This window comes from Geotrypetes seraphini, chromosome 7 (genome assembly GCF_902459505.1).
Source record: "Geotrypetes seraphini chromosome 7, aGeoSer1.1, whole genome shotgun sequence".
Lineage (NCBI taxonomy): Eukaryota > Metazoa > Chordata > Amphibia > Gymnophiona > Dermophiidae > Geotrypetes > Geotrypetes seraphini.
Genome location: NC_047090.1, coordinates 83,237,567 through 83,249,996, shown reverse-complemented (window position 1 = coordinate 83,249,996; position 12,430 = coordinate 83,237,567). Strand labels below are relative to the sequence as shown.

Sequence of the window (12,430 nt, the reverse complement as noted above, 5' to 3'; positions counted from 1 at the left end):
TTTTTTTTTTCCCTCCATCTGGAAACAAACTGTGATGGATGGGGATGGAGTCTTCATGAGAGGGGAGAGATAATGGGCTGTGAGGTCTATTAGAAAATCTTCTTTGTAATGGCTATATTTTATAATAATAACTTTATTTTTCTATACCGCCATAGTCAGGCGACTTCTAGGCGGTTTACAATGTAAGAAGGCTGGACATTCAGCAAATAACAAAGGTTTAGTTGGGAAAGGGATTTATATACCCACCTTTTTGTAGTTTTACAATCATACTCAAAGTGGTACTTCAAGCATTTTGTTGGGTACTGGCCATGATGAAGTCATACCTAGAAAAGGCTTATTTTAGGTTTTTTTTAATTATAACTGAAAATCAGAAGCTTTGGTTAGTTATAATATTGAATTACTTTTATAAAGGAACACAGACTCTTATGTGTCTTTATAAAATAGGCTAGATCAGGGGTGTCCAAGTTCGGCCATTGCCAGGTTGGATTTTCAGGATTTCCCAAATGAATATGCAAGAGATCTATTTGCATACAATGGAAGCTGTGCATGCAAATAGATCTCTTGCAAATTCATTTGGGAAATCCTGAAAATCCGACTGGCTTGCAGCCCTTGAAGGACCAATGTTGGACAACCCTGGATTAGATCTAGGTGCCCAGTGGGCATTCACACTTAAGTGACCTACTATAAAATTATCCTCCAGCTATTTATAAAATATCGTATCTTCAAAAAGTACAATAAACAAAAGAAAAGCACAATGAGGATATAAATGAAATATTTAATATTAGCTGTAAATGTAACCAAAATTTAAAAAAAGGGGGGGGGGGGAGGCAAAGCAAGACCTCAATTGAACTGCAAGTAATTATCTTAGTCCATCATCACAGAAATTATCCATGGAAACTCTCTAACTGTGAAGTTGAGTTCAGTGTCTGTAAGATCTCTCCTTTGTTGTCAACTCTCAACCATTCTATCGAGGACCAGCAGGGGTGCCAGGATTCGTGTCTTGTTTGTTTCCACTGGGCTGCCATTTAATACCATTTCATCTAAAATGATGTGTACTTTGTCCAGGTTAAACATTATCTGTAGCAGGAAGTTAAGAAATGTATCGCAAAATCTTAAAGAACTTTGTAGGTATACCTATTACAGGATCTATTTATTAAAGATTTTCTCCTATTTTGTGTCTTGGGAAAAATAAGGTCCATAACATATCTTGATAAAGAACAATTGTGACTGCACACCCAGACCATAGCCTGGATATAAAGGCAGCTCTTTTGTCATATATAGAAAAACCCAAGGGTTCTTAACCCATATCTTGGGGCACACCCAGTCAACTGGATTTTCAGGATATCCACAAAGCATATGCATTAGAGATCTGCATGCACTGCCTCCAAATTATGGATATTCTGAAAATCTGGTTTGAGAAGCCCCAAAGAAAACTATATTACAGTAAAACCTTGAAGTGCAAGTAACTTGGTATACAAGTGTTTTGCAAGACAAGCAAAACATTTTATTAAATTTTAACTTGATAAACGAGCAAGATCTTGCAATACAAGTACATCACATCACATCATCACAATGGAGCCAATGGTTATTTCTCTGACACTGCGGGAGTATAGTGACTGTTCTAAACAAGCAAGGTCTTATACAATACGAGTACATACTGTATACACGCATCACAACTGAGCCGAAGGTTTTTCTCTCTCTTGACGCGGGAGTGTAGTGACTGTTCTAAATGAGGAGGTCTTGCAAAACAAGTACATACAGTATTTTGCATTAAAGTTTTGAGGTTGTGGAACAAATCGTCTGAGTTTCCATTATTTCTTATGGGGAAATTCGCTTTGATATACGAGTGTTTTGGATTACAAGCATGTTTTCAAAACAAATTATGCTCGCAAACCAAGGTTTTTACTGTATTTTGCAATAGTGCTTACTTTGTTTTCTGTGGATGTGATCCTAAAGCAACATTGAGCAAGTTGTGATCTTGTTGGGGAATCTCTGTTCTGCAAGAATTCTATTATTTTACAAACTAGCATAAAAGGCTACAAAGTAACCAGAGGAACTATGAACACAAAAAGTTGTGTAATGCTCTGGAAACAAGTGAGAAGAGTAATTTGACAAACATTTTATTCAATTTTCTTTACTGTTCTCCCAGGGGAGCTCAGAACAGTTTACATGAAATTATTCAGGAACTCAAGCACTTTTCCCTGTCTGTCCTGGCGGGCTCACAACATTGACAGCCTAATTCTATATATGGTGCTAAAAATTGCATAAAAGTACATTTGGGCATGTGCCTAATTTTTGCAAGTAATTTAATTGAAGCCAATGATAATTGGGCACCAATAACCAATTATCAGCAATAAGTGGCATTAATTTGCATGCACACTTTTAGGTACCGGGATCCACCTGTAAATTTTATACATGGATCCAAAAAGGGGTCATGGATATGGGAGAATTGGTGAAATGGGGTGTTCCTGGAATTTACAAGCAGTTTTATAGAATAAGGGCAATCTGTGTGTAATTTAGGCACAAGAATTTGCACTAGATTTTGCGTAAACCCTTGTGCCTAAAAGTTGGTGCAGATCCTAGTGTAAAACACCATTCTACAAACAGCACCCAACTCTGAATGCTGTTTATAGTTTTATTGGTGCCATTTATAGAATTAAGTTCTGAATATGGAAGTTCACTGTTGTTGAGCTACCTTCTGCAGAGAGCAGTACAAAGTGAGAATGCTGTTTACTAGTGACCTGCGTTTTCATGATTAAATACAAGAAACCTTGTTTGTAAAATATACTGCCCACCTTCTCCAAGATCAGAATCTAAAGATGAACTTCTTTCATTCACAGCAGAATGCTCCAACACGTTCAGCCTTTTGCTTCTTCTGGGCAACTTCAATCTCCCCAACAATTCCCCTTCCTGTCCCTTTCACTCGCTCATGTCTAACCTTGGCTTGATCCAACACATCAACATACCTACTCACTCTGGCTAGATTCACTAAGCAAACCAATTGTGTACCGATCGGTTTGCGACCCAATTATACTTCGGCCCGATTCACTTACCTCTGTGCCAATCTGATTCCATTCTGTGCATGCAAATAAGGGGAACGACATGCAAAGTAGGCAGGGACACGATTCACTAAATAAATTTTTTAAACTGACTGGGCTGGCTGATCAACACAAGAAGCGACTGCTGGGGACCAATCGCAAACACCAATTCCAAAGACCTCGGGCCTGAAATCCCAGCCCTGCAGCCCATCTCTGCCGCTCTGCTCTCTGCCTCTTCCAGCCGAGCCCTGCTCTTGCCGCCCCAACTCTCCTGCTCTCTGCCACCTTTCCCCGCAGTGCGAGTCCGTGGGTTTAAAGCAGGGCTGCGGGAAGAGTGGCAGAGAGCAGGAGAGTCAATAATTGCCTGCTTTTAAAGAGGCTGCTGTTGCCGGGGTTCGCCCTTCCAGAGCAACACTGGCCTCACACCCTGAAGCTTCCAGTATTTCTCCATGCTAATTACAAATATGTACAGGATCAGCGCCTGACGGGTGCCACCATGAAACATCCTTTATTAGTCCTGACGCCTGGGCTTTGGCCTTCACAACGCTCCAGGAAGGACCAGCTGAGCCTCCCTACGTACAGAGAATATCGGAGAACTGAGATGTGAGACAACAAAGGGAGCGGTTTATGGTTTTGATTCCCCCTTCTTAGCAGTTGATCTTTCTTATAAATGTTTCCTAGGTCTTATTGCAAAAAAGACTGATGTTTTTTTGACCTACAATTGGTACAGCCCAGACCCATACAACACGGGATTCCAGTGCTTTGGTACCTTAGGTACTGCGGTGGATGCTCATTGGGTGTCTCCATGGTGAATAAAGTTTGTTTGGCTTTGATGCTAATTGGTTCTGATTTTCATAATGCCTAATTGGATGTTACCATGGTAACTAGGGCAGTAGGTGGGATTGTGGGCGGTGTTAACTGCGCAATACTAAAGGAGAGCTGATGGGTGGTGAGTTTTAACTTTATACGGAGAGAGCATGCGCAGACCATCTACAGGGAAAGCAAATGGTTTGCGTATGCATCAGGATAGCACACTAGCGATCCGTGCGATCGGAGGAGGGCGTTCCTCCGATTGCCATCATTTTAATTTTGTTGTTTTGTGAATTGGTTGGGCCTGCACGGATCGGGCACAGAGAGTCAGGTGAGTGAATCTAGCCCTATGTTGGCAACTCTAACTAGGTAGTTTCTACCTTGCAGGTCTTTGTGTTATCTCCTCCTCAAATGAATTGACACCTTTTCCCTGGATGGACCACTATTTGATCAACATCTAGCTTGAATTTCCTACTTCAGTTGATAAGCCCTCAGCACTATCAGGCTCTATGTGAACTTTAGATGAAACTGCACTATCTCCTTCATCAGTAAAACTGACAAGCAGAAGATCTTCACTTGACCCTTAAGCACATCAGAAAACAAAACTAGGACTTATGGCTAGATTCACGAAAGAAGTTATCCTGCCGTTGTATCGGGCGATGGTGCACCTGCATCTGGAATACTGCGTCCAATATTGGTCGCCGTACCTTAAGAAGGATATGGCGATACTCGAGAGGGTTCAGAGGAGAGCAACACGTCTGATAAAAGGGATGGAAAACCTTTCATACGCTGAGAGATTGGAGAAACTGGGTCTCTTTTCCCTGGAGAAGAGGAGACTTAGAGGGGTTATGATAGAGACTTATAAGATCATGAAGGGCATAGAGAGAGTAGAGAAGGAAAGGTTCTTCAAACTGTCAAATAATAAAAGAACAAGAGGGCATCCGGAAAAGTTGAAAGGGGACAGATTCAAAACAAATGCTAGGAAGTTCTTCTTTACCCAACGTGTGATGGACACCTGGAATGCGCTTCCAGAGAATGTAATAGGGCAGAGTACGGTACTGGGGTTTAAGAAAGGATTGGACAGTTTCCTGCTGGAAAAGGGGATAGAAGGGTATAAATAGAGGATTACTGCACAAGTCCTGGACCTGTTGGGCCGCCGCATGAGCGGACTGCTGGGCATGATGGACTTCAAGTCTGACCCAGCAGAGGCATTGCTTATGTTCTTATGACTCTGATTGTGTCCCGCCCACTTTATGACCTGATTTTCCTCCAACCTGATTCACTAAACTTGTGGCTGATCAACCTCCAATCCGATTCGCGCATGCAAAGTAGGAAGGACGCGATTCACTAAACAAATTTAGACACACAGACTGGGCTGGTCAATCCAAAAACAAGCGATTGCTGAGGACCAGCCACTTGTGCAAAACCCCTGCTCCCTGCCCCGATTTGCCTGCTCTGGCCGCTCTGCCCTGACTCTCCTGCCCTTCTTCCGTGGTGCGAGCCTGAGATTTAAACCCACGGGTTTAAAGTGGATTAAAACCATAGGCTTGGGAAAAAAGTTAAAAAAAAAAAAGTTTCAAGCTTCTCTGCAGTGACGTACCTAGGGTATGTGGCACCCGGGGCCCATCATTTTTTGACACCCCCCCCCCCCCCATCTATATGAAAAATATGATTTTTAGTACCAATCTACATATCGCACCACAAGAGTGTACCTAGGAAAAGGCTGCATCTTAAACATTGCAGTGAGCACTAGAACACCAACACATACATTGTAAAACTAAACAAGCCAGATCCCGCACAGTCAATTGGTCCTGTAGTCAATGCCAACTGAAAACTATGTCTTTTTCAGAACACACAGAACAGAGATACACCCTCGCCCAAAATGGAATAATCACAAACTAAAAATAGAAATATGTAGACAAAAGTTAAACTGATCCGCCAAGAAACCAGACCCTGGATACAATGCAACACCACAAAAAACAGTAACACATGTCCTCTAATACAGTGCAAAATATAAAGACAGTAGATGTAAATTTGAAAAACCTGATACATAACAATCACCACTTTATAAATTAACAAATAAAAATAAAACAAATAATGAGAAATAAAAAAATACCATTTTATTGGACTAATCTCCGTAAGCTCGGTCCCCATCCCCGCAAACCACCTGATTCCATCCACACAAGCCTTGAATTGTTTATATTAAAGTATAAAAAGAAACAATATTCTGTACAATTGTCAATTTATAAATCAGCGTCTTCTCCCCACTCTCTTCCCCATTTCCCTTCAGCATCCTCAGCCCACTCTCTCTCCACTTTCCTTCAGCGCACGCACATAAAAACAAGCAAGTAATTTTATATCATTTTCATTCTATTCATTCATAGAAATTAAAGTCTAGATAATGCCAGTCACATAACAAAACATGATTTTACAAAAATAATTCCCTGCAGTCAAGCCTGCAAGGATTACTAGATGTCTTTCAGCAGTTCCCCTCCCTCCCTCCCCCTTACCTTTGTGGCCAAGTCAAAATGATCTACCAACAATAAAATTTTAAAAACACAAAGCACGCTGTACGCAGAGAAAATGTTAATTATCATTTATATTCCGCGGGTTTTCAAAGAGGTCAAGGCAGATGACTTTATGCAATGTCACCTCAGTAACAACTATACAAAAATAGACAAATATTCCCCCTCCCTTTTTACTAAACTGCGATAGCGGTTTTTAGCGTAGGGAGCTGCGCTGAATGCCCCACGCTGCTCTCGACGCTCATAGGCTCCCTGCGCTAAAAAACTCTATTGCGGTTTAGTAAAGGGGGCCATAGTGCAAAATATAGACAGCAGATATAAATTTTCAAAACGGACACATTTTGATCACTAAGTTGAAAATAAAATCATTTTTCCTACTTTTTTGTCTGGTGATTTCATGAGTCTCTGGTCCTTCTTCTGGTCCTTCTTCTTTCTCTCTCCCCCTGGCTCCCCTCTTTATTTCTGCCTTTCTTTCTCTCTCCTCCTGGCCCCCCTCTTTATTTTTGCCTTTCTTTCTCTCCCCTTGGTCCCCCTCTTTCTTTCTGCCTTTCTTTCTCTCTCCCCCTGGCCCTCCTCTTTCTTTCTGCCTTTCTTTCTCTCCCCCTTGACCCTCTCTTTATTTCTGCCTTTCTTTCTCTCCCCTTGGTCCCCCTCTTTCTTTCTGCCTTTCTTTCTCTCTCCCCCTGGCCCCCCCCCTCTTTATTTTTTCCTTTCTTTCTCTCTCCCCCTAGCCCGCACAAAGCCATCGTGCCGATTTCTCCACTTCCACGATTCTTTCCCTACCCTCACCCCCAAGCCAGCAGCCGATTTCTTCCTGCTCCTTCCCCGATGTCCTGAACTTCATCGGGCAGCAGCAGCATTCACAATTCACTGCTGTTGCCCGCTTCAGGCCTTCCTCTCTGTCGGGTCCTGTCTTCATGAAAACTGGAAGTAGGCAGGACCAGGCAGAGAACAAGGCCTGAAGCCGGCAACAGCAGCGAATTGTAAACGCTGCTGCTGCCCGAAGAAGGTAATGGAGCACCGAGGCAGTCCGCTTCTCCCCCCTCCCAGCCGAACCCCCGCTGACCCTCCTATCTCCCCCCCCCCCGTGAACCTTTCCGACCTTCCCAGCGAGAGCAGCAAACCTCCTTCGCGGCTTTCTCCTCCCTCTGCCGCGTTACTGATGACGTCATCAGTGATGCGGCAGAGGGAGGATAAAGCCGACGCTACTGGAGGGAGGTTTGCTGCTTTCGCTGGGAGGGTCGGAAAGGTTCACTTGGGGGAGGAGAGATAGGATGGTCAGCGGGGTTTCGGCTGGGAGGGGGGAGAAGCGGTCTGCCTTGGTGCTCCAAGGCCTGGCGCCATTACCTTTTTCGATAATGGCGCCGATGCTGCTTTCGCTGGGAGGGTAGGAGCGCGATAGGGACCGGGCCAGCTGTGCACCCCCCCCCCTAAGGCGGCACCCGGGATGGACCTCCCCCTCGCCCCCCTTGGTACGCTACTGCCCTGGGGAAACAGCCTGCAACAAGATCGCGCGATGCCAGAGATCTTTGCCTGCTTCGGCTGTTTCCTCCGCCGCGGTCCCGCCCCTCCTCTGACATCAGAGGAGGGGCAGGACCGTGGCGGAGGAAACAGTCGAAGCAGGCAAAGATCTCTGGCATCGCGATCTTGCTGCAGGCTGTTTCCAGACGCGACACCCGGCGCAGGGGGGGGAACTGGACCGGACCGGGAGCACCCCCTCAGGGCTTGGTACCCGGGGCGGACCGCCCCTCCCGCCCCCCCCTTGGTACGCCACTGCTTCTCTGTAAGCATGCGCAGACCAACTACAACAAGAGTGTCAAAGTCCCTCCTCAAGGGCTACAATCCATTCAGGTTTTCCTCAATGAATATTCATGAAATCTATTAGCATACAATGAAAGCAGCGCATGCAAATAGATCTCAGTTGGGGAAATCCTGAAAACCCGACTGGATTTCGGCCCTTAAGGAGGGACTTTGACACCCCTGATCTACAGGCAAAGAAGATGGTCTGCGCATGCTTACAGAGCAGCTTGAAATTTTTTTTTTATATATATATATATATATACTTTTTTCCCGAGACTGTTGTTTTAACCTGCTTTAAACCCACAGGTTAAAACCACAGGCTCGCACTGTGGGGGAAGGGCAGGAGAGTCGGGGCAGAGAGCAGGGCAGCCAGAGCAGAGTTTTTGCACAAGCGACTGGTCCTCAGCAGTCGCTTGTTTTTGGATCGGCCAGCCCAGTCTGTGTGCCTGAATTTGTTTAGTGAATCGCGTCCTTCCTACTTTGAATGCCGTTTTCCCTCATTTACATGCGTAGATTGGATCAGAGGATGATCGGCCACAAGGTTAGTGAATCAGGTCGGAGTAAAATCGGATCGCAAAGTGGTTGGGACACAATCGGTGTCCTTAGTGATTCTAAACCTAATACTTCATCCTGGTACTCCAGCTCCCTTCATCTCTTAAAATCCTATATGCGTAAGGCTGAACACACCTGGAGAAAAAAAAACCAAGCAATCAATCATTCAATTTTTAAAACAAAGTACCACAAATACAGGATAGTTCTCAGAAAAGTCAATAAAAATTAATTGACCACATATATTTCCTATTACATACCATCTTACCAAAATTTCCATCCAATCCTGATTATGATCTTCATCTGTTTCCTATAGATTCTCCTGGTGGTTAAATATATGGGATTCATATGAATTCACAAATATTGACCACAAATTTCTGTGCAGGGTGTGGTAACTGTGTTAGTCCACTTTTAAAGGTAATAAATAGAAATAAAACAAAACATAAAAGAAATAAGGTGATTCCTTTTTTACTGGACTAACTTAATGTACAGGGTAACAAAGCTCTAGCAGATAAAACAGAAGGCAAATTGAACTGATGGTTCTATAAAGGATACATCCAGTTCACTCTGAAGAGGGAGAAAAATAAAATTATCAATTGCAGTTATATATACAGTAGCTTTTATGTGGTCTAACATTTCCTTCTTTTGGTTTCTATTTCAGCGCACAACTAGGCTCCAGTGTAGGGTTACAATATTTATGAAGACTATAAAGAGGACAAATGACCCTTCTCACACTCCACCCATTTTCTTGGTCCCTTTCCTTTTTAGTGTTTATCTCTCTCCCTTCCTCCAACCCTCCTCCCCCGCAGGTGCTGCTCTCTCTCCCGTGGATGCTTCTTTTTTTTTTCCTTTCTCTCTCTTTCCAACCCCCCTCCCCCCTTCCTGGGTGTCCCTCGTTCTCCTTCTGACCTCCTTGTCTGTTTGTCCCCTCCCATCCAGCACTACCATACTCTATGCTCCAGCACTCTCTCCTTTCCATATTGCTTCTCAAGCCTGCCCTGCCTCCCTCCAACCCGTCCACCCTCCCTTCCTCCATCCATGCTGTTTTTCCAGCCTCCCTCCCCTCCAATGCTGCTTCTCCTCATGACCTCTCTAGCTCTTGACTCCCCCACCTACCTCCTCCTTGGGTAACGTGACCATTTATTTTTTTTCATCAAAACGGGACATTTATTAATATTCAGTCCTGCCTCCAATCCCGCCCTAGCCCCACCCCCACCCCCAATTTCTTCAATTCATTTTTCATGTATATACAATATCTTATTATTTCATAATGGTAACCATAAAATTTTAAAAAAACCCAAAGCACCCTAAACACAGAGAAAATGTTAATTATAATTTATATTTGGGGGGTTTTCAAAGATGTCACCTCAGTAACTATAGAAAAATAGACAAATATAGTGCAAAATATAGACAGCAGATATAAATTCTCAAAACTGACACATTTTTATCACTAAATTGAAAATAAAATCATTTTTTCTATCTTTGCTGTCTGGTGATTTCATGAGTCTCTGGTTGTGTTTCCTTCTGACTGTGCATCCTTTCTTTCATTTCTTTCTGCACTCATGCCCAACAATTGTCCCTTTCTATTCCCTCCCTCCTTCCTTCCTATGTCCTTAGTGCCCCCAGTGCCTCCTTCCTATGTCCTTAGTGCCCCCAGACCCAGTGTCAATTTTCCTTTGTACCTTTGTTCCAGGTCTCCCTCTCTCTCCCTCCTCTGTTATGATCTTGCCTCTCTCTCAGCTCTTCCTCAGGGTCTCTCCCCCTCGTCTGCACCTTCCATAGTCCTGCTTCTGCCTCCTGTCTTTCCCCTTTGGTCCAGGCCTTTATCTCTCTAATCTTTCTTCTACTTACACCCCCCTCTTTCTCTGCCTCTTTCTCTCCTTCCTTCCTCCCTCCTTCCTATGTCCCCCTCACTGCCTTCCAGCCTTTGTCCCACCCCCTCCCAAAAAGCCTGCCTGCCTATCTCCTTCCCTCCCTACCACGGGAAAAAAAAGTTTCCCTGCAGGCTGGCCCAGACGTCCTCTCTGACATCAGAATTGACGTCGAGAAGAAGACTTCTGGGCACAATTAGCAGCACGGAGGTAAGCAGAGAAGCAGCTGCGGTGGACCTGGAGGGAGGCTTTTTATTTTTTTGGTGCGGCAGGGAGGGACAGGAAGCAATCGCCTGTCCCGTTGTCCCCGCGCACAGCTTTGGGATGCTGTCCCTGAAAACGGGACATTTTAACGTCCTGAAGCTGTGTGTGGGGACAACGGAACAAGGGATCCAAAAACGGGATGGTCACATTCAAAATGGGATGTATGGTCACCTTATCCTTGGGCCCAACCATTGTAATTTAATCTTCGGGCAGTTGCTAGCAGCAATGAGGTGAGCTAGCTGCGCCTCTGCAGCAACTTCCCCTTCCCAAATAGGTGGAACCTGCAGAAAGGCAGCTTCCGGGGCAGGCTGGCGGTAGCAGGCTCACCTTAATGCTGCTGCCGGATGCCCGAAGTTTAAATTACAGTGGACGGGCCTGAGGAGTTAGGAGTGTTGGCTAAACCCGGACAGACTCCCTCATTTTTAAAACCAAATTCGGGCATCCAGACAGTCCTCTAAAAAGTAGAGGACATGTCGCAGGTTTTCCCTACTCCAGTGGTGAGTAAGAGAAATCAATGTTGGATGTATTCCTTTAGTTTCTAAGAAAAAGAATGTGAATGTTCAAAAAACAGTAGCACTTCAACTTCTCGGGATACTCATTATCTGACCTTAAGGTCACTATACTCCTAAAAAGGAATTTCAAAGTGACACTCAAAAATTAAACTCCTGAATTGGAACTAATCAAAAAGCTTAACACAAAGATATAAGATAAGAGACAGTGGCTTCATGGTTTTCAACATGTATGAAAGGACATTTGAGATCATCCTGGCTTTGGTTTCTCTCACTCACCACAATTTAATTATAATGATATTATTACTCTCTCTACACACCCTGCAAAACACATTTCAATACAGTACCTTCTGTAGTCTATACTATAGGTGCCTGGCTACCGTCAATATTTTTATCATATACTTTATTAACGTGCAGCAGAAATCTCCATGCTGCAGGGCAGCAAAGGAAGAAAGTATTTCAATAGCCCATGTACTGCTCCTACCTCCCCTGTAGCCTACTGGTGGAATATCTGACCAATGGCTACAGAAGGGCTAGATTCACTAAGCAATCCGATCGTGTACCGATTTCCCTCCGATCCGATTCACTAACCTGTGTACTGATCTGATTCCGATCCGTGCATGCAAATGAGGGAAACAGCATGCAAAGTAGGCAGGGATGCGATTCACTAAACAAAAATCTTGAACACTGACTGGGCTGGCTGATCAACAAAAAGCGACTGCTGGGGGGACCAGTCGCTCACCTCCTTTCCAACTGTTCTGCCAACCGTGCAGCCCTGAAATAAACCCGCTCTCTGCCTCAGCTCTCTGCCTCCCTGACTCTCTCTCTGCCACAACCTGCTCTCCTCTTGCTGCCCTGCTCAGCCTGGACTCGCCTGCCCTGCTAAGCCTGGACTCTCCAGCTCTGCTCAGCGCCAACTCGCCAGCCCTTCCCGCAGTGCGAACCATTGGTTTTAACCCGTGGATTTAAAGCAGGTTAAAACCACGGGCTCGCAAAGTTAAAAAAAAAACCCCAGTAAAGTTAAAAAAGGCTCTGCCGGGCATGAAGTCAAGGAAGATGGAATG

General features: G+C 44.5%; 1 protein-coding gene across 4 annotated transcripts in view; it reads right to left on the bottom strand.

The window, feature by feature from the left end:
- Positions 1 to 755: 755 nt before the first annotated feature.
- Positions 756 to 12,430, bottom strand: part of AP4S1 (adaptor related protein complex 4 subunit sigma 1) — a 79,935-nt gene continuing 68,260 nt past the window's right edge. For all 4 annotated transcript variants that reach the window (XM_033950969.1, XM_033950967.1, XM_033950966.1 and 1 more), the window contains 2 exons: positions 9,278 to 9,289; positions 756 to 1,077 (listed from right to left, as the gene is read on the bottom strand). In XM_033950969.1, the coding sequence (XP_033806860.1) occupies positions 949 to 1,077; positions 9,278 to 9,289 (141 nt within the window). In that variant the 3' untranslated portion in view covers positions 756 to 948. The remainder of the gene's footprint in view (positions 1,078 to 9,277; positions 9,290 to 12,430) is intronic.